The sequence below is a fragment of the Sitophilus oryzae genome, unplaced genomic scaffold (assembly GCF_002938485.1).
Source record: "Sitophilus oryzae breed Bouriz unplaced genomic scaffold, Soryzae_2.0 scaffold_1081_pilon_pilon, whole genome shotgun sequence".
Taxonomy (NCBI): Eukaryota; Metazoa; Arthropoda; class Insecta; order Coleoptera; family Curculionidae; genus Sitophilus; species Sitophilus oryzae.
In genome coordinates, this window is record NW_022145706.1 from 2,175,921 (window position 1) to 2,203,458 (window position 27,538).

Sequence of the window (27,538 nt, forward strand, 5' to 3'; positions counted from 1 at the left end):
TTAATCATCGAATTTGTATCATTGCTGATTGAATATTTAACATACATTTAAAATCATAAAATTAAAACAAAATTGTTTTGTACGGTCTACTGTAAACTGTAAATAATTTAAAAATAACCTGAAATTTGGCAACATCGCCGATGTGCGCTTGCGTAGTATCTGTGATTAAATGCAGCAAATATGCAAGGGCAAATATTAGGCTTCAAGATTAGCCACCAGATCCACAGTCCACAGTATCCATAGCTTACCAAAGTGGTAAGTTCAGTGATTGGTATATGATTGGTTTTGAATTTCTCTGTGAGGGTAATTTCCCCCATTACTCCTCCAATATATGCGCCCCTGCTTGGCGGGAATGAAGAGAGCTTCAACTGAATTTCCGATCATATATAAAACATTTTTGATATAGATTTATAGAAATTATAGGACCTCAACTGCTCTAAATTAAAGTTTACACTTTGGGTATACCACACTTTGAATAAGATTTAGCGGGTTTAGCTTGTATTTTTTAAAGTTTAATTGGTAATATATCCACGTCTTCGGCTTCATCATGTTCTTTTGGAGCCTTGAATAAAAGAAAACGATCATATACTAATTTATAGTCACATCTCTAACGTGGACGCACTGCAGTTGTTCTGTGGTTTATGTTTTTATCGTGGCTATCGTGGCGAAGTGACGGAAGTGACAGTTAGTGACAGATGACTAAAAGGTCATTAAATTGATCCAGTCTATTTTATAATTTTTAGAATATTTTTTAGATTTCTGGGCGATTTGGTTGATCATTTTCGTCCTGAAATAAGAAGTAAATGTAAATAAAGCAGTTACTTAAATAGATTTGTTAAAAATGGCTCGATACGGACAAAGGCCGGAGAACGCTTTAAAACGTGCTAATGGTAAGCTTTTATAGGGGCATATGGATCTTATAATCTTGTTTTTTATAAATAAAATATTTCCTGTTACGAAGATTTAATAATGTTCACATTGTATTTACAGAGTTCATTGAAGTTGGGAAACCAGCTAGAGCTCTTGATACTTTACAAGAAGTGTTTCGGAATAAGAAATGGGCTTATAATTGGTCAGAATCGGTTTTAGAGCCGATTATGTTTAAGTACCTTGATTTATGTGTAGAGCTGAAAAAGTCTCATATTGCAAAAGAAGGATTATTTCAATATCGTAATATGTTCCAATCTGTCAATGTAAGTTCATTAGAAAATGTAATAAGAGGATATTTACGAATGGCTGAAGAGAAAACTGAATCTGCACGCGAACAGTCAGCTCAAGCAGTAATTGATATAGATGATTTAGACAACTTAGCAACACCGGAAAGTATACTTTTAAGTGCTGTGTCTGGTGAAGATGCTCAAGATCGATCAGACCGCACCATATTAACTCCATGGGTTAAGTTTCTTTGGGAGTCTTATTGTCAATGTTTAGAGCTTCTTAGAACTAATGCTCATGTGGAAAATTTGTACCACGATATTGCCAGAATGGCATTTCAGTTTTGTCTGAAATATAATAGGAAAACTGAATTCAGGAAATTGTGCGATAAGCTCCGGAAACATTTGGAAGATATATGTAAGTTACCTGCCCAGGTTGCTAATGTGTCTATGTCTAAACCAGAAACGCAACAACTAAATTTAGAGACGAGGTAATTTAGTAATAATTGTAAAAGAGCAAGATTACCTCAAGTAAACCACATATTTCTTCTTTAATTGTGTAGTTTAATTAAATTTGATGATGTAAAGTATTTTTTTTAAATAAAAAAAAATCAAAAGGAACAGAGATATCTTAGTGAAATATGCTTCAAGATTTATGATTTAATATTAATATTTTGATAAAAATTCAAAACTTAAAAGTTCTCATGTATCTCATGTATTTAATTCTCCCTCCAAAAAATGTTTTAGGGTTGCTGGTTAGTTTACATTAAAATGATTGAACCTGAATTCCATTATCACTTGTGTGGTCTTGCTTAAATACCATTAATTAAATAGAAAATATTTGCTAAACTTGAGTTTTTAGGCTTCATCAATTAGATTTTGCAATTCAAATGGAATTATGGCAAGAAGCTTACAAAGCCATAGAAGATATTAACAATTTAATGAACTTATCTAAGAAAATGCCTGTTCCTAAAACTATGGCCAATTACTATCAAAAACTTGCAATGGTTTTTTGGAAAGCTGGAAATTACCTGTTCCATGCTGCAGCTCTGTTCAAATTACTGCAACTGAGCAAAGAAATGAAGAAGAATATTACTCAGGAAGAGCTACAGAGGATGGCTTGCAAGTATATAGTATTTGCTTGTCTTTTTTCCACAGTTTTGTAACTTCTTCATTTTCTAGAGTCTTACTTGCGACTTTGTCTATTCCATTGCCTTCAGCCCATCCAGAGTTTGATAGATTTATTGAAACCGATAAATCGCCTTTAGAAAAAGCACAAAGATTAGCCATACTCTTAGGTTTAATGCAACCACCTACTAGAGCAAGTCTTCTAAAGGATTTGGTAAATTTTCATGGTTTGTTTTGATATTTTATATTCGCTAATGCACTTTTTAGGTTCGTATTAACGTAATCAGCCTTGCAACACCACAACTTCAAGATTTACATAGATGGTTAGAAGTTGATTTCGATCCCTTGAACTTATGTTCACATGTTCATGGTATTATTCAACATATACAAGGAGGTAAAATTTGCTTAAATTTGTATATTAGTCATTTTGATATACTTTGGTTATTACAGATGAAGGAAATATTGCACTTCAACAATATGTCCCAGCCCTACAAGACGTTACTTTGGTTAGACTTGTAAGACAAGCTGCTCAAGTTTATCAAACAATTGAATTTTCGAGACTTTTAGAGTTGGCTAAATTTGCAACTCCATTTCATCTCGAGAGACTTTTGGTTGACGCGGTTAGGCACAATGATATGCAGGTAAGTCAATGTTTTTAATAAAAAGTAGTATAATTATTGGGAAAACTGGAAATCGTCCGATTTTCACCAAAATTGGTATAAACCCTATTTTGAGGTCGTAGATTACGAATCTGAACTTTTTTCTTGGCGGTCTCTTACCGTTTTTTCAGAAAAACGGAAAATTATTTCAACATCGAATTTTTCTTAATTTCTCATACTTTTAAGGTTTTCTAGCACATATTTTGTTAGGTATTCAATAAACAATGATGTTTTTGCTATTTTCTATTACTTTTTTAACCAATTCTATGCATAATAGAGGAAAATTTGCTAAAATAAACTTGTAAACAATCTGAAAATGTTGGGTTATGTGTTTCTGGCATTTAAAGCAACGTTGCCAATACTAAACCTAAATTTAGCGTGTTTTTTTCGCTTATTCTGGCGGTCGCCAGAAGAATGGCTCCTTCCCATAGCTGCTATTTTATCAACGAGATTTGACTATAACCACGGAGTTGCACGAAAGAGTTTTGATTGCATTGCTTACAACTTCCATGTGGAGGGTGTTAATCTTTTGTTATTATATCAAAAAAAGATTAACCCCCTCCGCATAGAAGTTGAAACCAATGCAATCAAAACTCTTCCGCGTAACTTTGTGAATAGGTAGGTATATTTAACTGTCAGATCTCATAATAGATAATTTATTTAAAATCCCTAATCACCCGAAAAAATAGAAGATATTGCAACATTGTAAATTTTCAAATTTCTAAATTAGGTCTAGAATAATATTTATCTCTCTCATTACATAGGAGAGAGAAAGAAGGATATATGAAATGTCAAACTTCCATCTGGTCTCAATTATTTTCTTTGTTATTTTGTTAAGAAAAGTGTTTTTCAGTAAAATTTTGGACATTTTTCTATCCTCAATCAAGTGTGGCTTAGATAAACTATAATATAATGAAAATGTAGTGAAATTATTACTTTATAGGGCCGAAATAAAGAAAAATTCAATGTTGAAATAAGTTTCCGTTTTTTCTGAAATACGGTAAGAGACCGCCAGGAAAAAAGTTCAGATTCGTAATCTACGACCTCAAAATAGGGTGTGTACCAATTTTGGTGAAAATCCGACGATTTCCAGTTTTCCCAATAATTACCAAAGTTTCTTTATTTTTTTTTACTTTCTTTTCTTTATTTTTTTTTATTTCTTTATTTTACCAAAGTTTCTTTATTTTTTTAGATCAGAATAGATCATGGTAAACACTGCATTCACTTTGGTATTGATTTGAGTGAAAGCCAAAGAGAAGATAAACCTGAAGGTCCAACTCTACAAGTTATGCCCAGCGAACAAGTTCGTAATCAGCTTGTTAATATGTCAAGTGTTTTGAACCAAGCTGTTAATGTTATTTATCCCAATAAGAAGAAGGTATGAATAATATTGTTTTATATTTTGTTTTTTTGCTGTTAAAGCTTTTTGTATATATCTACAGACTGAAAGGGAAAGAATTAGGAACAGCATGGTCCAAAATTACCATGAAACGAAAGTTAAAGAACACCAAAAGATTCTTCAGAGGCATAAAATTATTGAGGATAGAAAGGAATATATTGAGAGGCTCAATACGGTTCGTGAAGAGGAAGAACAAAAACGGTAAATGAAAAAATATATAGTATTTTAATAAATTCTAAATAATTTATTTGCAGTATTGAGGAAATTCAAAGGCAGCAAATGTTGGCTGAACAGAAACGCTTAGAGGAAGAGCGTCAAGAACGCGAGAGACGCCGTCACTTGAACGAAATCCAACAAATTAAAGATAGGCATCTCAAAGAGAAGTTGCACCAGGTAAGCATTTTTTAGAAATTAGAAAATTCTTAAATTGTTTGTGATTATGGTTTAATGTTGTACCTATTATCCATGAGTATTTGAAAGCATAATATTTTAGTAAAATATAGGTAAAATATTTGTTTTTTCCGGTATAATATTTACTCACATTTTATAGTTTTGCATCCATTTGAAAAAAATCTAATAGAGTAAAAAGTAAGATTTATTTTTAAGTTATATTATCTTTACTTTTGTTATTACAGAATATAAATATATTTTGTTTCATTATTTAGCATATTTCGCACCTATTGGTTGAACTAATAATTAAAAAAAAATATTTTATTTATTCTGCAACCAAATCATAACCAAATACAACTGAATACGTCAGTCAATCCTAATTTATGTCATATAATACTAATATACTTTGAATAAAAAGACTAAGGAAGGAGCATATCAAAAATCTTAGGTACACCACGATGGGCCTCAAATATGGCCGACTTAAATTCCGGTTTATCAGTGTCGTTCTAATTTTATTTAAAAAATGTAAAACTATGATGTAGGGTAGACGAGGGGTAGACTCAATAATTTGTTGTTTTATTTTACGTTGTGAATAAATGTTGGTAGTTATTAAAATTGTTATAAAAATATATAATTCTAATAAAAATAGATAAGTTATAATAAGTATTTATTAACACAAACATCCGATACGCTACTGAAGCAGGTAAGTCAAATTAACGTATCTAAATTCTTTGACATCTAATCTTTGACAAGTAATAAATAAAAGCTAAAATGCAAGAAAAATATATAATTTAGTTAATTTAAGTGAATTTCCTAAATGATCGGTTTACTACACGTATGTATATTATATAGTCACTTACTAGCGAAAAGTTGTTCCATTATTTCACTCAATTTTTGCCGAGATCTACCGCACGCTACACAACCAACTATTTTAGAGTCTTTTTTCGATAAATCGCGATAGTGTCACTGTTAATTTAAGTTCTGCCACAATTTTCATCTAGATTTACTACCTTTATACAACTATCAGTAGTAGAATAAATAATAAATAACATAAAATAAGCTCCGTAAAGACTGACAAATCCACAAAATTTCAAATCAAATTCAAATGTGTCAAATGAATCGTCAAACAGAACTGTCAAGGATCCCCACCCTAGAGAGCTTTTATGGTGGCTTTTCCGCCCACCATGCATGAATACATGGATAGCATTATGCTCCTTCCTTAGTCTTCTTATTCAAAGCTAATATACGAAATCTCGTTTTTTTATCTGAAAAACTAAAAAAGTTATAGGGGTGAGCCACGGTAGACTTAGGGCTCGAAAACACTGACGACCAGGTCGCACCGGCCAGGCCGCTGTTACATCTAAAACCATTGAATCAAATGATACGGCGCACACTAACGTCCTGGCCGTCCGTTGGTCGTTGCCAAGGGGTCGTTGCGACCAGTAAACTGCACTAAAATATTATTTTCTGCCGCTTGTTGCCGGTTTTCTTCCAAATTAATAATTTTTCAGATGAAATCCCTCAAATTCAACGCACAATATTTTATTTTATATAAGATATAGTGTTTTAGTGTAGTTTTTGCACACGTGTAGAAAATCCATAGAAATAGTATACAGACTGGATCAAAGGTAAACTTAAATCTAGTCCCTTTTTTTTATCAAGGGTCGATTCTAGTAAAAATTCCAAAAATTTTTATATGACATACCTACTCTATTTATGGTTAGTATGATTACCTGTTATTATACCTTTGAGTTTTGATGTTAAAAAATAAAAAAAAATCATATATTTATAGTTTTTCTACAACCACTTGTTTTTTTTTATTAAATTAGTTTTTTTAGTTGTATTGTAGTCATGTACAAGGAGGACAACTGTATTTTAAATATTATATTTAATTTAACGTTTTTCAAACAGGGTTCATTAGACTATATTTCTACTAGATATATTATTTAAAGAAAAAATTAAATAATATATCTAGTAGAAATGAGTAAAAGTAACTTAAACATTCATAAAAAGAGAAGTAATTACTGTTGTAGATTCTCAGTAACAATAAAAAAGAGGAATTTATATTGTAAACATTGAAATAACTGGATGCTAAACTTTCTACCTGCTTATATTTAGAGCCAGTGTCTGACGACCTTTTTTACGAATATGTTTACTTCTAACACTTCTAAAGTCAATAAGAGCCATCAGTAGAAGTCCATATCAGTAGAAAAAAAACAGAATATTTCCCTTTTTGTCGGTCGCGCGTACACAATGCTTTTTGTTCGGCCTATTTGTTCTGCTTGTTCGTGCGCGCTCGGTGCGTTCGGGCTAAAATGCTCAAGTCCGGACGCACCTTTAGGAACAATACTGTTTTTGTCCTTTATTGATGTAATGCTGAAAATCTCACGAGTTGCATGTCTCACTCTACACATATTAAATTACATAGATGTAGGATGTAGAATATTCTGTTATGAAACGACTGATGGAATAGCAGGCATCGCGGATTTGAAAAACAAGGAAATAACGACGTTATCGTGTAGTCGGGGTTGGAGATTTTACTTACTCCATTTACCACACCAGTATTTATTAACGAAAAATCATCCAAGAATATTTTAAATGCATTAATTAATATTAGAACATTTAATAAGCTCATGAATAGCAATTTCGCTTTTTAGTTAACTCGGATATTTTAACATTTCTGAAAACAATATTTTCTAATTGGTAAAACGTAAAAAATCGTTAGATCTGACAACTCTGTTGAAACTGGTCGTTCATCTGGCCGCAGCTATAAATGCAATGCATCCGGCCAGCCGACGGCCAGGTCGTTGCGACCTGGTCGTCAATGAGTTAGAGCCCTTAAGTAGTGTTTATTCATTTTGATTCCAAAAATACGCGGTACTTCTGTGAGACACCCTGTATTAATTGTTTTGGTAAATGTAATATTTCCATTATAAAGAAAAAAGTGTTTTGGATTCATATGTTTACATTGTACATTTTTTATAGATTAGTCAAACTGGCCATGGGCAGAAAATCCTTAAAAAAATGGATGAAGATGACATCAAAAAACTGGATGCCGACCAAATTGCAGCGAAAGAAGCCGAGGAATACAAAAGGAAAGACGTGAACTTCAAGCTAAATTGAAGTCACAAGAAAAGAAAGTAATGTTTATTAGTGTTTAATATTTTATCTTTTACTCAATGTTTTTTTTTTCGAAAGGTTGACTACTTTGAACGTGCTAAGCGTTTGGAAGAAATTCCATTACTTCAAGAGAGTTTGAAGGAGAGGCAGCTTCAAGATCAAAACTTCTGGGAACAACAAGAGAAAGAAAGAATAGCTGCCGCGATGGAGGAGCGCAAATTGGCCGTAGCTACGCGAGACAGATTTGCACGCATGAAAGCTGATAAAGTAAATTTACGCCTATATATTACATACCCTGTAGAATGTAGAATGAGTAAGAGGGGGGATTAATCACTGCGACCTTAAAGATCTATTGTGCCCCCCTTCATTGAGTCATCACACAGTCTATAACCCATCATACCCCTGTTCTAGAGGGGACAGGGTATTTCCCATCCTCCTCTGACAACAGTTCTTCCTCCGAGGGTACACACTCTTCCACGGTTGTAGTTTGGCCCTCCGTGCCGCCCTTCACAGTCGAGGAGCTTGCCTCCGGCTGAGGAACCTGTGAGGTGGAGGCTGGAGGATCTGTCTCTATTTTCTCTACCTCTTTAACTTGGTCTCTCCTTAAACCTGATACTGGTGTTGTCCCGTATCTGTAGTAGAGGATTTGTCCCTCTTTCTCTATTGATTGCCTTCTTGGATTTGGGGTCAATTCCTATTGTAAGGACCTGACCATGACCTTCCTCCCTCGAGTTGATGACTCGCCAATTCGATGTCCTTACATTGAAGTTCTGACCCTGGATAAGGTTCAGCAGGTAGGTGGTGTCTTTCCCCTTGCTCCTCGGCAGAAAGACCGTGATGGGCGCCCCTTTAGTTTTCTCCCTTCACTGCAACCAGTTCTGGCCCCTGCCAATTTTTAAGCTTAGGTGCGATTTCCACCAACCAATTCGCCGATTCTTGAGATACACAATCTATGAGGATCATGTCCACCCGAAAGTGTATCTCTGCAAAACGCAGCTGACCCACATTGTGTAGATCCGCTCGCCACTACTTCGTCCAGTATAGCCTCTTCTAGAGACGTCAGAGCAACCTCTGGGAAATTATTTGGCAGCACCGCTATTTCACTTGTCAAGCAATAGCGGCAAAGTTGGTGATAGGTCCCTGCTTGCCTCCCGGTGTTGCACGGCTTTCCATCTTGGCTTTTTTCTCTCCCTGCCGGAGAATAGGTGAGAGGTTCTCGCTCCCTCTCTTGCCCTTTGATGGGGATGGGTCAGGTTGTTTCTTGGTTTCTTTACTCTCCCCTTTTCGCCAGACTGTTTTCGCTTTTGCTTCCTCTGCAGCAAGTCCTTCGTGGAGCAGTCGGAGGTATCTCCGTGCTTCTGATCCGCTAAGACCTACTCTCAGAGAATCGTCTAGCCCGCCTGGTTGACCCAGACCGGGTAAACGAAACGGTAGCTTGTGTCGCTTATTGGGTCTAGAGGTAGGCTCCCGACCCTTGCTGGTGAAGGTGGTAGCTTGTGTGCCACTTGTGGAGGATGATACCTAACCCAAGCAAGTGTCAGCCGCCTCTTTTCTAGTTTCTTTTGGATTTGGTCCCTTGGAACTTTTATTTGTAATGTTCCCAGTGTCGCTAGGGGGCTTCCCCACAGCTTCACTGGTAGTGTTTTTAATGCTAGATCTCATAGTGTTCCCACGAGTCGCTAGGGATAGTCGGTTCACTGCTACAGTCTAGTCTTCTATCTACCTACGCATCCCTTTGATCTGGTCCCGCCATCGTAGCATTCAGGTTTTTGGTGAGGTTGTCTCTTCTTTGTCCAGGCGGTTAAGCCACATGACCACAGTCAGTAGAGGGCGCCTGGTATGACGGACAGGGGTAGCCTCGTCCGGCATCGTTATATGTCTTGGTGCAATTCCCTGGCTACAACATTACAGCCAGGGATAAGACGATGAGTGAGATACTTGTTAGACCAAGCCAGGCGCTAGGGGGATTCCCCCCAGCACCTGACCAGGAGCCTCCCCACCAACGACAATGTCTTGCATCTCCTAACGGAAGTATTACATACCCCGCTGGTCGTCCAATTTATGTTTGGATTTTAATAAGTGTGACAGGGAATAATATAATTTTTAATAAAACATGTATTATAATTTAACTCTTTATGTAAAAACATGTATATTTTAAAATTAAATAAAAAATTTATTTCAAGGATGAGTTTTTGGCTAAACTTAAGAAAGAAAGGAACTCCGTGTACGAAGAGAAATTGAAAGAATTCGAAAAACTGTTGGCGGAGGAACGGGCAAAGCGGCACGCCGAATGCAGGGCCAAACGAAAGGAAGAAAGAAGAGCTAAATGGCTTAAGGAGAAACAAGAGGAAGAAGAACGCAAACGCGAAGAGCAAATAAAGTTAGTAGCAACAATTCGCTATTTAAACAATAAACAATATACATACCATAATTAAGTCGTGTGTCGTCCGTTTTTGTTTTTATGCAAAGTGAAATAACGTCAAAACCAAAATAGAAAAATAATATACAATATTTCCACAAATTACAAATTCTAAATTCTAGCCCTGCGCATTTCACAATATTTACATACTAAAGTAATATTCCATACCATATGGCTCTTACTGCAGCAACAACTTTTTAAGACCCTGTTTAAACAGTTTTTGATTTGGTGCCTGTTTTAAATCGTTATTTAAAAAAAATTATAAAACTCACCTTTATTTTTCTCCCAGACTCCGAAAATCAAATAATATATAGGGTGTTCCATGACAAAAAACAACTTTGATATGTAAATTTTTTTGAGGACACCCTGTAGAGCTTCCTATATTTTTAAAAGTGCTCTAAATTAACCTACATATGTTCACAAAATTTCATTTCAATATAAACTGTCGTTCTCCTTGGAGCTTCCGCGGTGTATGAGAGGCGCCACCCTGTATACTACTGAAATGAAGATAATATATCTAAATATAATATAATGTAAGCTAAATATAATATATTACAGATGTAGTAAAATGAGTAGCTAATAGTGAAAAATAAAGTTCCAACCCTGGATGCAAGATTTTGCGTAAACGCCTACTTGAGACTGTGCCGTTTGAAATTTTGATGATTCAAAATCCGGCAATACCGTATAGAAGAAATGTATCGACCCAATTTTTATATCTTTTTAATACATTTGATTGTTCATTCATGATAGAGGCACGTAAAATCTTCTTAAGTCCTATGGTTTTTCTGCAATTTTATTAGTTCAGTCATTGGGGATTTGTGCTTGGAAAAAAGTCCGGAAGTTTTGAAACTTTGCAGATTTATAGGTTTTGGGGTCCCTAACTAAAATCCATAAAATGCACATTTCCAGACTTGCCGGCGCGGCGCTGCCATCTTGCCAAGATGGCGCCCAAAATCGGTATTTTGTAAATATCTCGAAAACTATGCGTTTTCCGCAAAAATTTGAAGATATCAAAATTAAAGAGAATAAAATTTCCTATAAAAAAGGTTCTATGAAAATTTTCGCTAAAGTCAACCGTTTAGGCACAAAATCCCTGGATATTTTACAATTTTGCGTAAAATATGATACCTATATGTATAGTCGATTTTCCGAAATCAAATATCGATTAGGGTTCACTAAAACTAGTTTTTAATTATTTCATTAATTTATGAATAATTAATTTGAATTATTGAAAATGTGTATTTGTTTCCACACCAACCCAAGAGGTAAAGTACATGCCGCGTTTATTTTAACGTGGTCTCCCGGAGGCCTACTCCACTAGGTAAAGACTTTAACTTATCTGCACAAGCCCGACGGATCTGGCTCATTGATATCAAAGTCGATCGTGTCTGCTGTGCTGAGCTCATCAGGGTGGTCTCTCAATTCGTCCAACTTCTCATCATCAGATTTGTCGAGTGACACTTCAGTGATGTTGTCACAGGATTTCCCATTGCAGTATGCACAAAAACATTTTAATCCTGCTTTTCTGCATCCGCAGGCTTTACCACAGTTGTTGGTTTTGCATTTATAGGATAAAAATGCCAATAGGGATTTTGGAGCTGGATCTGTCAACGTTGTGACTGGATTAATGCCTGTTTTTGTTTTCTTCCAATCCCATTCTTCGGCACCTTTGGTACAACCAGGCCAATGCTGAACCTGGTGGTAAGTTCGCAATGAATGCTGTCCAGTACAACAATTAATTATTCATAAATTTAATGAGCGAATTAATGATACGCCACTGTTTCATGACAAAATTGAAGAAACTAAACTAAAACTAGTTTTAGTGAACCCTAATCGACATTTGATTTCGGAAAATCGACTATATATAGTTTAGGCAAAATTGTAAAATTTCCAGGGATTTTGTGCCTAAACGGTTGACTTTAACGAAAATTTTCATAGAGCCTTTTTTATAGGAAATTTTATTCTCTTTAATTTTGCTTTCTTCAAATTTTTGCGAAAAACTCATAGTTTTCGAGATATTTACAAAACACCGATGTTGGGCATCATCTTGGCAAGATGGCGGCGCCGCGCCGGCGGCAAGTCTGGGAATGTGCATTTTATGGATTTTAGTTAGGGACCCCAAAACCTATAAACCTGCAAAGTTTCAAAACTTCCGGACTTTTTTCCAAGCAGGCCCCTTTTTTGATCCCCAATGACTGAACTATATGGGTTTATCTCAAAAATGACAGACCATAGTTTGTAAAAATTGTCATTTTTGAAAGTTCATGTATATTTTTGAACATAATAGATGTAAAATCAAAATCTGAACAGTTTTTTCTTTGATGCTTTGAAGTAATATGTGTTTTAAACACACCTTGTTTAGAAGATTATATCTAAATTATATTATTGTATCCAATTATTAATTACGTTTTTGTGACATAATTGTCGTATTCCCTCAAGTTGCTAGAATGTTGGGTACCATTTACCTTTATGTTTTTAAAGGCGCGAAGAACTAGAACGCATCGCTCGAGAAGAGAGGGAACGTCAGGAACAAGAAGAACGCGAACGACAGGAAAAAGAAGAAAAGGAACGTGCCGACAGACAAAGACAAGAGATGCTTGATCGTGTTGCCGCGAAACAACGGGCTAGGGAAGAAGAAATAGGTTAGTATTTAGTTAGTTAGTTTTTATCCTTAAAAGTTGCATTTTATTACTTTTTAATGGTGTTAAGCTTCATTCAGAACCTGCCAATTAGTGGAGTAAATTAGTGGTTTCAATTACACTTTATACTTTTTAATTTACGATCATTCACAATGTCTAAAAAACACAATTAAAATTAATAAAATATCTGAGCAACAGCTTGCGGTAGTCTGTTGTATCCATAGAGAAAGCATAATATTTAGCTTATAAAGCTTTTGATTTCTAACCAAAATTTTTCTTGACGGGTGATAATCCAAGGCCGTAATGACATTCCTCGCAAATTTTGAAGTATAATTACTGGAAAAGTCAAACGTTTGTTAACTTTTTCCACTAATTGTAAATTACTACCACTAATTATAACCATAAAATAATTAACTAGAAAGAAGTGTCAACTCTGTGTTAAATCGTGGAAACACGATACGCCACCGAAAGCCTTCGTTGTCGTCTGGAGAACTAATTTTCCAATTGACAGGTTGACATGATAAGGACATGATGGCTTAATTTTCATTTCCGTTTCCGGTTAGTCAATGGCGGGCCTCCGCTTTCAGTTCAAATGTATTTTGTATTTTTTCTTTTCATAAATAAAACCAAAAAATAATTTATTCACATATATTTATTTGAAATATGGAACAACGTGACTAAATAAATATAAAAATATAGAGGATTGTATTGTTTCAATACCAATTAGTTAATTATATGTACTTTTAACGTTAATTAGTTAAGGTATAAGCATGGCTTACAGTAATTTGTAAATAAACACACGTATTCGCAGACTTCAAGAACAGAAAACGGACACAAGAACATGAAAACGGGAGCCTTATACAAAAACCTGAAAACAGAAAAACAAATTTTTTTATACTAAAATTAACAATGTAAAAATATCAATAGGTATAAAATATAAATATACTGTTTAAAAAAGCGTCCATTATTCCCAAAGAGACCTGGCTTATAAATCAAAAAGAAGCAAAAAGAGACTTTTAGTCGGATAATATAATCAGATTATCAGTCCGATTATTGACAATAAATCGCACATACTGGAGATAACTAATGTTGGCAATAGTTAAAAATGATCTTACCTTGCTGTAAATTGTTTCCATTTTCAAAAAAATCGCCGATCAAAGAGATTATAACACCATTTTCTTGCATCTAAAAAATGTAAAAACAGTGTTTATTTACTACCTATTTTTCATATACATGGAACATACCTACTACTGCAGAAACGTCATTTTCTCCAGGATTCTTCATGTAATATATATTTTATATACTTTATTACCTTTATATTTATAAATTTCACCCGAAATATTAAATTGAACTTCCAAAACGAAACTAAACGGAATGAATTAAAATGGCGTCGAATATTTTCGAATTTGTTCTAGAACAAATCTGAAGTTGTCTCTAAAACTGAAATCTGTCAATTCTAAACTGTGAAGTTAGACAATAGTTAGACAAAAACAATGCTGTCCTTGTCTAAGCGGCCATACTTGTCGTGAGGAGAATGACAAGAATGACACTAATGACTGTTTCCAATTTTCCTATTTCACTGTCACCCCCCTGATTATGACGTTCTGAATGCTTACATTAAAATTAGGTGAACAAACTTCGACGACTAATTGAAACTACTAATTTATTCCACTGATTTCGATGTTCTAAATGAAGCTTTACACTATAAAATCTGTGATGGAGATATAAAAAGTCCAGAATGACGTGCAATAAAAATAGCTGCATATTTTATTATTTCTTAACGTTTTACACGACTCATAGGACCATATACACTTCATACCAAATAAACTTTAGTCACGTGATTAAGCTTGACCGGCACAGCGTTGCCCACTTTTATATATTTTCTTTTAATCAGATTATTTTAGGATATTTTCTAAAGTCCGGAGTGCCATGGCTGTGTTAAAAACACTAACTTTTAATCAAAGAGCCTTGGAAAAATAGATTTGATTGTCTAATGTTTTTCGTGTCTTATACTGGTTGGTTGAAAGATGCTAAAATCGTGTTTTTTGTCATATATAATTTTTTTCAAATAGAACGGGGATGGCTCATTAGCATATTTGGAAAAATCATTTTTTACGAAGTTGCCATACGCCATTCTATTCAGAGTGTCATTTTCTATCAAATAAAGTAAAAAAAAATTCTTTATTCCGGTAAAACATATACAAGGTGTTTCAAAAAACGTGCCATCTCTCGTTGGGAGATTCCTCATGTAAAAATAAGATTTATTTTTCATATCGACATAGGTCCGATTCTGCTTTGTTTCGTAGCTACAGGGTGTTAAACTCTCGTCTTTTTTCGATTTATTATAATTTTCCAAGTACTTTTAGCGTTTCGAATGAAATTTTGACGGTGGAAGTTTAAAGAAAAAGAAAATAAGGTTTTATTTGAAATTGCTGTAAGTTGGACTAATAGTAATAATATTTAATAATAAATTAGGTAAAATAAATAATTTATTAATTTTATTTTTATTTTAATTTTATTAATTGTGATTAATAGTATTGCGTTTATCTCATCAAGGAGGCCGAAATCGACAAAATATCAAGAGATAATTTTTAACTGGCATTAAACTACTTACACAATTTTGATATCAAAAGAAAAAAGTCAGTGGCGCAGTTTTTTTTTGAAACATATTCCAGTGATAACCCATATGCACGTCCCTGATGAATTTATCGACATTTTTTTAGCATTAAAATATGTATCACTTACAGTAACTTTTGCTCTCAAAATTTCATTCGAATCACTAAAAGTACTTGAAAGAAAATTATAGTAAATGGAAAGATTATTAAGACTTTAACACCCTGTAGCTACGAAACAAAGCAGAATGGGACCTATGTTGATATGAAAAATAAATCTTATTTTTACGTGAGGAATCTCCCCCACGAGAGATGGCACATGTTTTTTGAAACACCCTGTATATACACCGGTATACATTTCCGGTGAAACAGGAAGTGACTGAAAACAATTGAATACGTCAATCAATCCAAATTTATATAAAAAAATTATATGGGTGGGACACTTTTAAGACGCACCCGGTATAGACAATTAAATTTACAAAGAAAAACATTTTCTTATTCATATATCGAGACTAATAAAAATTTGGAAAGAATAATTGAAGAGGTGGCCACAATAACCAGGCAGCTCATATTTTAATAAATTTGTGGGAAATCGAAAAAGAGCTGCTCGGTTCTTGCTGTAAACCCAGAGGCGCGCCGCTTACCCTGACGAGCCGCCACTGGAAGGGATAGCATAAAGATGTAACGCCTGATTAATTTCGACGGTGTCGCCGCTGTCTTGCGCAGTAAAGTGAAAGCTGGGATCCCAATTATTTATGCTATTTTTATTTTAATATTTCGCCAATTTCTGCTTATCATGTTTTGATTTGCACTGCACGCCATTGCGTAGTGCGTCAAGTTTAAAATTAATATAGCTATTTATGTAACAAGTTGCGAAATGAATGTGTTTTATTTGTGTGCAATTTTGCGTCCCGTACTTAAAGCACTCTTTTCGCAACGAATTTCATACAAGATTTTTTGTGAAAGCGGATAATTTGAGATATTCGTGCTATTATTATTATTTATTTTTAAACATTTTTTAAAATGTTCTGGTAATCGGTTTCTAAGGCATTGTTTAATGACAAAGTTCTGTCAGGTTCAAACGTCGCCGTATTTCCTACAAACTTTTGTGAAAAAATGAGTGATAATGACGAGTCTTTGGATATTCAACAAGCTGCTGAAACTGCGCTATCCACGTTAGTGCCCGAGAAGTCGACAAACTTATATGAGACCACCTACAACAACTTTGAAACATGGATCAATTTATTTTTAGGCACTATTGCCAAAAGAAGTGTCACTTTTAGATACTAGTGCCTAAAAGAATGTCATTTCGAATCTCAAACAAATATCAAAAACTGTCAATTTGGAAACGCTTTCACAAAAAGTTATTTTGAATATCTTAATTTTCGATTTTTTTTTTAATTTTAGATCGCAAATTATCGGAACAAAAGGAAAAGGAAAAGGAAAGGGAAAAACCCAGTGCGGACGTCTGGAGGAACGACAAAGAGAAAAAGCCAGACGCGGGATCGTGGCGATCAGACCGCGTGTCCGATATTAAAAACCGGTCGGACGATCGAAGATCTGACGACCGGAGGTCTGACGAGAAGAAGCCCGAAATTTGGACATCAAGTAAGTTTCAATTCGTTTTAATATGTTCTTTTTAAAGTATAATTATTAAAAAATGTCTATACTCTATACCTATGTGGCGGGTCTACAGTTAACTTTCCCTCTATTTTTCCTCCACGTCATTTCAAAAGACAAAACACGTAAAAACACAAATCAAAATGCATCATCTTCCAAAACGCAGGGTATTTGACATAAATTGACACAAAATTATAACATATAATTTGGCAAGACTTTGACAAGCCTCAAAAATCTAAAGGCGAGTTCATACGCATCGGCGTCCGCTTGTCGTTCATCGTTCCGTCAAACAAATAAAATTGAAATATGATCTGTCATTTTTGAAATAAACCAATAAAACTGGTTTGGCCTAGTTTTTTTTAAAACCTAATTGTAACTGTATTGTATAACTAAATAACTGTATAACTAAATAACTGTATTGTCTTTAAAACCTAGTTGTAACTGGTTAAACAAGAGATGACGCATGACGGATTTATATTTAAACCCATCCATAGTTAACTTAGGAAATATTAGAAACTTTTTTTTAGTAAAATAAATAGATTGGTATGGGACGCCATCTGCTTTTCTGAGAATCTTACTTGAGAAAAAAAAACAGTATATAATCGCACGATGCACAGTGGTTCCCAGATAGGTCATTACTTAGAAATATTAATTTCAAAATGTTTGTGCATGAAACTGTTGCTAATACTTTTCTTATATTCCCCTGTAAACGATACATAATAAATAACAAAATCAAGTAAGCCTAGTGTAGCGCTTTTTTTTATTAGAAATGTCACATTTTTGCTACTGGTTAGGTTAGGTTAGGTTTATCAAGATGACATAAACAGTTTTCAGATAACGCCAATTAATTACTTATTTTATTAAAATTGATAAAAGCTGTTGCCTTTTCTGTAATGGACGTTCGAAAAGAAGGTAAAAAGAACTGTTTTTTCTGTTTTGCACTTAATTAAACCTAAGTAATATTAATTTATGGCAATTTATTTGAAGACAACAAAAATAGTATTTTTACATTTTTGCTTGCCACTCTTTAAGACTTTTAACTACTTTTCCTTTCAAATCCTCTTAAACGGCATGATAATACTTGTTGCTTAAAGTATATTGCATATAAATTAATTGCCACTGGCTGCCGCGAATTGCCGCCGGATCTTATACCGGGTGGTTAAAGATTGACTTTTTGTCTTCAAATAAAAGTAACTTATTTTTCCTCTTCATGCCTTGTTTTTTTTTTTGTGGGGAAAAATCTGCAAACCAGAGACCGTATGTGGTACTGTCGTACTGTCGGGGTGGTTGAGGTACCTTACCGACTAAAAAATTTCCACAAGCCGCTTTGAATATCTCCCCGAGGAACTACCTTTCGGCATTACTTCTCGAGGAGGCGGTTTTACTGCGATGTTTTAGTTACTTCGTCTAGCTTCTTTCTCTTTTGCATCTATTAGTGTCTCCATAAAAGTGTTAACACTATTCCAATTTTCTGGGGATCGAATCATCTCTGGAACTAGATCGGAAATCTTAATTTTTGGGACTCTTAGTTTTTCGTATAGAACTCTTCATTCAGCTGTCCATCGTTTACATTCCAAAAGGGTATGCTCCACCGTGTCAGCATCAGAGTCGCCATAGAGACATCTCGGGCTATCAGCTAACTTTATTTTATGTAGGTAATACCTGAAACAACCGTGGCCAGAAAGGAATTGACTCATGGCATAGTTCATTTCTCTATATTCTCTATTTATCCAACACTCTAGGTTCTTTATAAGTGTTCTAGTCCATTTACCTTTCCCATTTCTGTTTTGACTCGCATCTTTTACACCATATTTCCAGAACTCTATTTCGACTTTCTTCCGCCGTTCTTCCTGAATGTTCTTGCCTTTCCATTCTTTCTTCAATTACTATGTCTATTGGGGCCATTGAGCTCATAACTTGTGCAGCCTCCGCAGATATTGTCCTGTATCCACGACATACTCTTATGGCCAATCTTCGTTGCACTGCAAGAGGTTTCTCTCTATGACTCCGAACTTTGCAGGTTTCTCCCCAAATTTCGGATCCATACAAAATTGTAGCAAGCATCTACAATACAGCTAGCACTCGGCGTTTCGTTTGACCCAAGGTAGACCAGTTTGGCATAATTCTGGATAACATGGCCCCCTGTTTTTCTGCTTTCAAAACTGTATGGCGGATATGCTCAGAAAAGCCTCCTCCCGCTTGGAAAACAATCCCCAAATATTTTATTGTTTTCTTTGGTACAATTACATTTTGTTTCACATGAAAACGTACACTGCGTGATTTTCGGTTACCAACCAAAATAACTGCCTCCGTTTTGTGCGGCGCTATTTCTAGTCCCACCTCATCCATCCGTGAGCACACCTGCTCCGATGCTCTTTCCGCAGTTCTAACGAGGTCTTCGGTACATTTAGCCTTTACCATCAGCGCAACATCATCTGCATATGCTATGACTTCTACTTCTGCTGGGTATTCCATACGAAGGAGTCCATCATACAGTACATTCCATAGTAAAGGACCCAGTATAGATCCCTGAGGTACACCTTTAGATACTTTAACTTCTGTATCCTCTACAATAACGCATCTTTCGCTTAGATAAGATTTTATATTTTCCACTAAATATAAACTTATTTTCCAATGATATTTAAGCTCATTGATTATATTTTCCCAGTTAGCCGAGTTGAAAGCATTTTTTACATCCAAGGTAATCAACATAAGGATATCTCTGTTTGACGAGCTAGTATTCTTTAGTACTCTAATTGCCTGAGACACTTTTTTGAGAGAATCGATTGTACTGATTTTTTTTCGGAACCCGTACTGCCTCTCATTTAAACCACCCTTTAGCTTTTTCAGTTTCCAATCGATCTTTTAAGACCATTTCTATTAATTTGACCATCGAGTCCAGCAGGCATATAGGTCGATAGCTACGTTTTCCACTTTCTTTCTGGGGTTTTTCTATTAACACCAGCTGGGCACGTTTCCACCTACTCGGAATAGATGCATTTCCAATAACATCATTGCAGATATCTACCAGCACATCAGGTCTTTCCTGAGCAACAATCTGAACTAACTCAACTGGAATGCCGTCTGGTCCAGGTGCCTTTCCTCTTTTTAGCCTCTTGACTGCGCTATCGACTTCAGTCATCGATATTTTGGGGAAGTCCACTATAGGAAATCTTTTCCAGTTCACATTCTCGCCCCTGAGAAACAGCTTTCTGGCTTCATTTCATTCTTCCTCTTCATGTCTACTTATTTCGTAGACACACTGTATATCAATTGACAATAAAATTGTATTTATAAAATGAAACAACTGTCTTTTTTATTTTTTCAACATTTAAAATAAATTTGACCTCTTCAATATGAAAAAACATGTACCATATGTGCAAAGATAATTGTATACCTTTCCGAATAGTTAGAACTTAAAATGCAAATCACACGAACTGGGCCCAATTTTTTTAATACATATTACATTAAGTTTTTTATATACATTTATTTAACATTTGTTATAAATTTCTATTAAAAAAGGTGCAGTCAAGCTATATCTAGATATCTAACAGTTATGACCGCGCAGCTAATTAAGGGGAACCACTGTGCGATGGTGCGTTTCTATGGACCGCGACTGCCGCGCGCATCAGGTTTTCGATGCCTGCGGGCAATGTAGGCCTTTCTGCCGCTTTGGCAGAAGTTTCTATTGGCCGTGGCAAGGATTGAAATTTGGTGAGCGCGGCAGCCGCGGTCACCAAAGTAGTTTTGCGTGATGTTTTTTTTTTACTTACGATGAAGTTACAATGTTTATCTCTTTGTGTTTCAGAACGCCGGGCTGCCGAAGATACTTGGAGAACAGATAACAACCGCGAACGTCCTGACGACGATAAGGGTAAGTCAATTATATGAAAAAAATAGATTAATGAAGCAGAATAATCATATCGTCGCCTTCCACACAAAGTGGCGTTTTTAGTTATCTCCCTCTATATTTTTAGTACACTCAGATGTAAAAAAAAACGCAACGGAATTTTTTTAGTCAAGTTTAAAGTGATATATTTTTATTTGTAGCCATATTTTCATGATTTTTTTAGCAAACTGTATATAAATCTATCAACTTTAATTCATACACTCAATATTTTGTAAACTTTAGTACTTGGCTGATTATACAGGGTTAATTGAAGGGTTGTTTTTTACCTTAACTTTAAAACACCCTGTGCAATAATTTCGTAAGCAACTTTTCCTTTTACTTTTCGATCAGAACCATGTCCTGAGCATTTTGTTTTTTGACTCATGTCAACACACATGCCTTGGTTATTTTTTAAGAGCGAAATGAACTTGCCACCAGCATTTAATTTTATTGCAGACAGAGACAGAGAAATATTGTTTAGGTTATTTGGTATATTGAACTTGCATATCGTCAGTGAAACGTGATAACCTGCTAACTCCATTTTTTACGTTAATAAGTTTTTTTATACCATTAGAAAGAGAAAAAAATACTCTATAAATAGGGAAAGCAAACACATTTTTTCCCATTAAAGATTTTTTTTTATTTTAACTCAATAATATCTGCTAACTCCTAGTGATCTGAAATAGCCACCGAAATGCTGCTATCTCCGTAATTTCCGTTACGATCACGCTAAAGCAAAAACCCAGATTCTTAGTTGTATGTTTTTTTAGTACAGTACGTCGATCCAGGGTCGCACTAGGCCAAAGGGGCCCGGGGGGCAATGTAAGGAGGTACCCGTGTGTTTTTTTTTGCGTATTTTTTCGCCTTACGTTTTGGTCAATTTTTCCCTATTATATACAGAGTGAGTCTTAAATAAGTGCAAATATTTGTAGGGTAGTATATTTCGATCCAAGAAACACGATTATGAGGTTTTTTGCGCGAAATTTTTTTTTGAAAAATGATAATATAAATATATGGTTATGAATATCATATTTTTTAAATTTAATTAATTATTTCTAAATCTGTTTGGCTAATATTCATTTCCATTTTCAAAATTTCAAACAATAAAGGTTGCTATCTCCAGAAGTATATTTTTATTTCTTATTTCTGCAAGACGAATATCTGCTATCTCCCTATTGTATCTGAAAAAAATTACGTAACACGAAATATTGAGTTTTATTGTTCCCCAGCAAATAAAATTCTTATCTCTTTATCATATTAACGCATCAAAATACTTCCTACATGTGTACATATTTTTTTGTACCGTTTTTTTGCTCTCCTGTAAAATTAGGAATAATGGAGTTAGCAGTTTATCACGTTTCACCGACGATATTTCAAATCTATAACAACTCTATAACAGCTAACCTGGTAAAGCTTAAGAAATTCATGTGTCTGTTTTTAGGTTATGAAAGGGACAGTGGGCACGGACAGGAGAAAAGAGACGGACGACCTTTCGAAAGAAACAAAGACAGTGGAGGTCGTTTTGAACGCAAAGAAAACCGGTAAGTAAATTTTAGTTATTTCATTTTAGGGCTCAGGGGCGCGCATACTCAGGTGGTCCTGCACCTACGAGAGGAAAACAGTGTGTGCGGAGCACCCACGAGCATAATCATCAAGACTAATCAATTTGGCAACTTTAAGTGACACTTATCTCATCTATAGTCTGTCCAACGACAAGATCCTTAACAGTGATAGATGTGTCTGTCATTTTAATTTCAAAGTAGTTTATTTTATTTTACAAAGAAATAAGTTGGTACAATTGGAACGCATAGCAGAAAATTAATGTATTTAAAATTTGAGTGACAAGTGATTACTTCAAAGTATTGTGTAACAAAAAACTGTATAAAACTGGAAAAATCTAATCAAATTATTTTATTAAAAAAAAGGTATGTGTTAATACAAAACAAACAAGAACAAAACACCATATACCAAAAAATATATATAAAAAAACTATTTCTTACTTTCAAAATAATAACTTTTTTCAATATAACTTGTGTATATGTACAAATACAAATTTGTAATATTCCACAGGACTATTTTATTAAATAATATTATTTCACAAACTATTTTATTAAATAATAACACATCGAATTTTTTACCTTAAATGTTGATTAATTAACTTTAATCTTATTTTTTTCAACCTGTACCTTTGGACATTATTTTTCTGCAAAAAAATCCATTATTTATTTATCGTGTGATGGTATTTTACAGCTACTCCAGTTTTTAGTATGTGTTTAGTAGGATCCTTGTACCATATACGAGATGCACTTATCTATTACGAGATGGTATACAAACTTTATTGGTGTATAAGACTTTCTGCCTGGGCAGCGAGTATTAACTATAAACTGTGTTCTAACAGTTAATTTTCTCTCGATTTTTCCTCCACTTGACTTCAAGAGACACAAAACATACATAATAACACGAATCAAAACGCCTCATCTTCCAAAACGCAGATATTTGATATAAGTTGACACAAAATTATAACCTATAATTTGGCAAGACTTTGACAAGCTTCAAAAATCTAAAGGCGAATTCATACGCATCGGCGTCAGTTTGTCTTTCATCGTTCCGTCAAACCAATAAAATTGAAATATGATCAATAATAAGTATATTGATATAAAATTGAAATAAACCAATAAAACTGGTTAAAAACAACAAGAGACGACGCATGACGGATTTATATTTAAACCCATCCATAGTTAACTTAAAAAATATTAGAACCTTTTTTTAGTAAAATAAATAGATTGTTATGGGACGTCATCTTCTGTCATCGTCTATCGAAATCTTACCTGAGAGAACAAAAACAGAGTATAGTTTAATAAAAAATTATAACATTTAAACGAAAAAAAATATTTGTAATTTGGATTTTTGTCAAGCTAAACGTAGCATTTTGCCGTGTGTGCGGCGCCTCTGTTAGGGTTTCCGAATTTGCTCTAATTATTTTATAAGCCAGAATTAATATTAACATATTCATTGACTTTTCAGAGACGATCGCAAACCTGAGGGTGGTTCGTCGTGGCGACAGGCCGCCCCTAGATCCAACGAAGATGCTCCGAGGCGAGGGTTGGGTCCATCGAGAGGCGCACCAATACGCGAGAGTGCTGGCACGCCGCGCAGAGAGGAACCTATAAAGAGAGCCGGCGGTGACGAGAAACGTCCACCTCCAAAAGAGAAGCGTAAGTGATCTTTTTGGCTATTTCTTTATCTGGCTTGGACGTTCAATAAAGTTGATTAAAATCAAAATGTAATTTTCTAAATCTAGATCTCTTAGATCTCATAAACTTCGTGGATAAGTAAATTCACTTCATTATTGTTGAAGTTTGTAAAACGGCCGCTAGGGGGCGCAACTGCTATGGAAAATAAGAATGTTGATCTAATAACAATTTGATAAAGGAAGTTTAAAACAAAAATCTAGTTATATTCCTATGATTTCTGGGGTTCCTCAGGGATCTATTCTGGGGCCACTTTTATTTTCGTTATATGTAGCTGACATGGATAAGGAATTACAGTTTTCTAAATTGCCGCATTATGCAGATGATTCTCAAATTTATTGCAAAATAGATACTAATAATTTGGCACAATTTCAGTTAAATTTGAACGACGATCTTAATAAAATTAATAAATATGCTCTGGATCATAATTTGAAATTAAATGCCGGTAAATCTTGTGTTATAGTATTTGGTAGTGATATAAACAAAATTACAAATACGGCTGGTAACATGAATATCCATATAGATAATGTTGCAATACCCATTGTTACAGAGACTAAAAATCTTGGAGTCTATTTTGATGCGAAGCTTTCTTTTCAGGCACATATAACTACTAAATTAAAGGCTGCTTATATACGTTTGAAGAATTTTTCGTCTCTTAAGAAATATATACCATCAAAGACTAAGTATCAGTTATGTGACACACTTATTTTATCTTTATTTGATTACGGCGATGTTGTTTATGGTACATCCATAAATGCTAGATTCTCTAGAAAAATCCAAATACTTCAAAACTCGTGTCTGCGGTTTACTTTTAACATTCCTTTTAGAGATCATATAACGCCACATCTTAAAAATTTATCTATTTTATCCATGACTAACAGACGACAATTTCATTTAATGACATTCATTTATCGAATTTTAACTACAGAGCAGCCTCCCTATTTGTTCTCATTGTTTCACTACGTTTACCATGATCATTCGACTAGGCAAGTGCATTATTTTAAAATTCCTCAACACCGAACAGCTAACTTCCAAAAATCTTTCAGTTTCATAGCGCCACATTTGTGGAATAATATTTCTAATAACTTTAAATTTCAATCCTTTACAGATTATAAAAAACAAATTAAAAATAATTTACTAAATTCGTAAGAATTATAATTTCGTCGACTGATTTGTGAGGTTCTTGTTCTTCTGATATGCCCGTCATTGGTTGCTGTTCCGGTTTTTACACTGTTTCGTTATGCCTCTCTGCTTTTCTCCGCTCATCCCTGATAAAATTATATTTTCACTTTTTTTTATCTAATTTTAATTTTTTTAATTTTGTTTATTTTTATAATTTAATTTATTTCTATTTTGTTTTTGGGGTTGCACCACTCTGGCCCTTTGTGTCATTGTATCGGTTTTTTAATCGCGGTGCGATCCCTTTAGACACACTTTTATTAATAATAATATTCTGTAAAATTTAATGGGGTCTAATAAAGAAATTTGAATTTGAATTTGATTTTTTTTTGTTGAAAAAAAAAACAAAGTGATTGGGCTGTTGTAGCTAATAGATAGCTTAATTAATTTGTATGTTATTTTTTTACCAATATAGTAATTTGTTTTGCAGCGCAAGATACGAAAACGCAATCCGAAGATGGCGGTGGATGGTCTACAGTGACACAAGGACGTCGTCGTTAATACTTTTTTATCCACAAATATCTGCCTTAATTCAATAAACAAGTTATGTTCTAAATAGATACAGAATATTTTTAACGTTAATTTTTAAATTTTTGGTGGTTATGAAAATAAGCAAAAATGTATTAGATTGCTTTATGTTTATCAGTTTATTTTAGCTACCTGATCCAGGCATATAATTTTTTAGTCCATATAAACATTTCAACAAGAACACTATCTTTTATTTTTTCTAGTTTTAAGAAAAAAATCTTCTTTGAACTATGTGTGGACGAAACCTAATCCTTCTGACTCCTATTTCAGTGAACGAACTGCATTTTTTAGATGTTTTTCTTATTACTGATATCAAATGGGAACTTTTATTTTATTTACCTTTCTAAAAACATAATAGATATATTCTATACTTATTCTCATAAAGAAGGTAAAAGATGCATTATTTAATTTTTTAACATAGGCGGCCGGTATAAATATAAGGTAATCAAAACAATCAAATAATATATTCCACATAAAATTGTGATTATTGGTTATTCCACGCCAGTTTCTGTGTGAAAAATGATTTCAGAAGTGGGATCAAAAATATAAATAATAGCTCTGATCAACAGCGTAACAGCGTGTTCTCTAAAAGCTGCACAAATTTGTTCTCATTGCAGTTTATCAAGATAACATGATGGAACGTAGGTTGATTAATGTTGAAAAGCAATAATAATGCATTTTTATTTTATTAATGAAAATAAGTATAGAGTATGTTATATTTTTAGTAGTGATGGGAAAAACCGATTAATTTCAATAATCGAGTACTCGAGTATCAAGCGATTGCAATAACCAATAAGTGATCACTCGAGCGAAATATCGCTCGTATTTAAAAATACGGTTTTTTGTCCGTCGCATGTTGTAAGTACTCGTCAACGCTAAGCGCCAAGCAGTAAGCTGCATGCGCAGGGCACATATTTTTTCGGTAATGAACGGCAAGTAGTAAGCGGCGAGCGATTCGCTTGATCTTGATCGCTTAATTTAGTTTATTTCGAAGCATTGTCGATGTAGGTCGTAAAATGTTGTCCCTCAGATACGCAACGGATAAATATACCGGGTGCGTCTCAAAAGTGGATCACCCCTATAACGTTTTTATTTTTTCAGATAAAACAACGAGATTTGGTATGTTAGTATATGACATAAATTAGGATTGATTGACATATTCAATTATTTTCGGTCACTTCCGGTTTCACCGGAAATGACTGCAACTTTTAATTTTTAAATCGCACTCTCGGTATTTTTTTACTTTATTCGGTAGAAAATGACACTCTGAATAGAATGGCATATCACATGTCAACTTTTGACATTTTCGCATATGGTTTATTTGAAATTGTAACGTGCGGTTCATAACGACAATTTGACTCGAAGTACCAAGTGTGTGATATCAAATTATGCGTAAAAAAATTCTTTTTCGAAATATGCTAATGAGCCACCCTTGTTCCATTTGAAAAAAAAATTGAGATATAATGAAAAATACGATTTGAGCATCTTTTAACCGGCCAGGGCAAGACACTAAAAATATAAGACGATCAAATCTATTTTTCCAAGGCTCCT

At 34.3% G+C, this 27,538-nt stretch overlaps 1 protein-coding gene across 1 annotated transcript; it reads left to right on the top strand.

Annotated features, from left to right (window-relative positions):
- Window positions 1-661: 661 nt before the first annotated feature.
- Window positions 662-26,168, top strand: LOC115880610 (eukaryotic translation initiation factor 3 subunit A-like). The gene is given in 19 exon segments (XM_030897887.1): window positions 662-890; window positions 991-1,645; window positions 2,017-2,280; window positions 2,337-2,496; window positions 2,550-2,676; window positions 2,733-2,923; window positions 4,134-4,319; window positions 4,384-4,541; window positions 4,595-4,733; window positions 7,716-7,815; window positions 7,818-7,870; window positions 7,929-8,117; window positions 10,034-10,230; window positions 12,751-12,911; window positions 16,928-17,128; window positions 20,949-21,014; window positions 22,471-22,570; window positions 24,054-24,244; window positions 25,890-26,168. Coding segments are annotated over 19 exon segments (3,258 nt in total). The 5' UTR covers window positions 662-841; the 3' UTR covers window positions 25,961-26,168.
- Window positions 26,169-27,538: the final 1,370 nt, after the last annotated feature.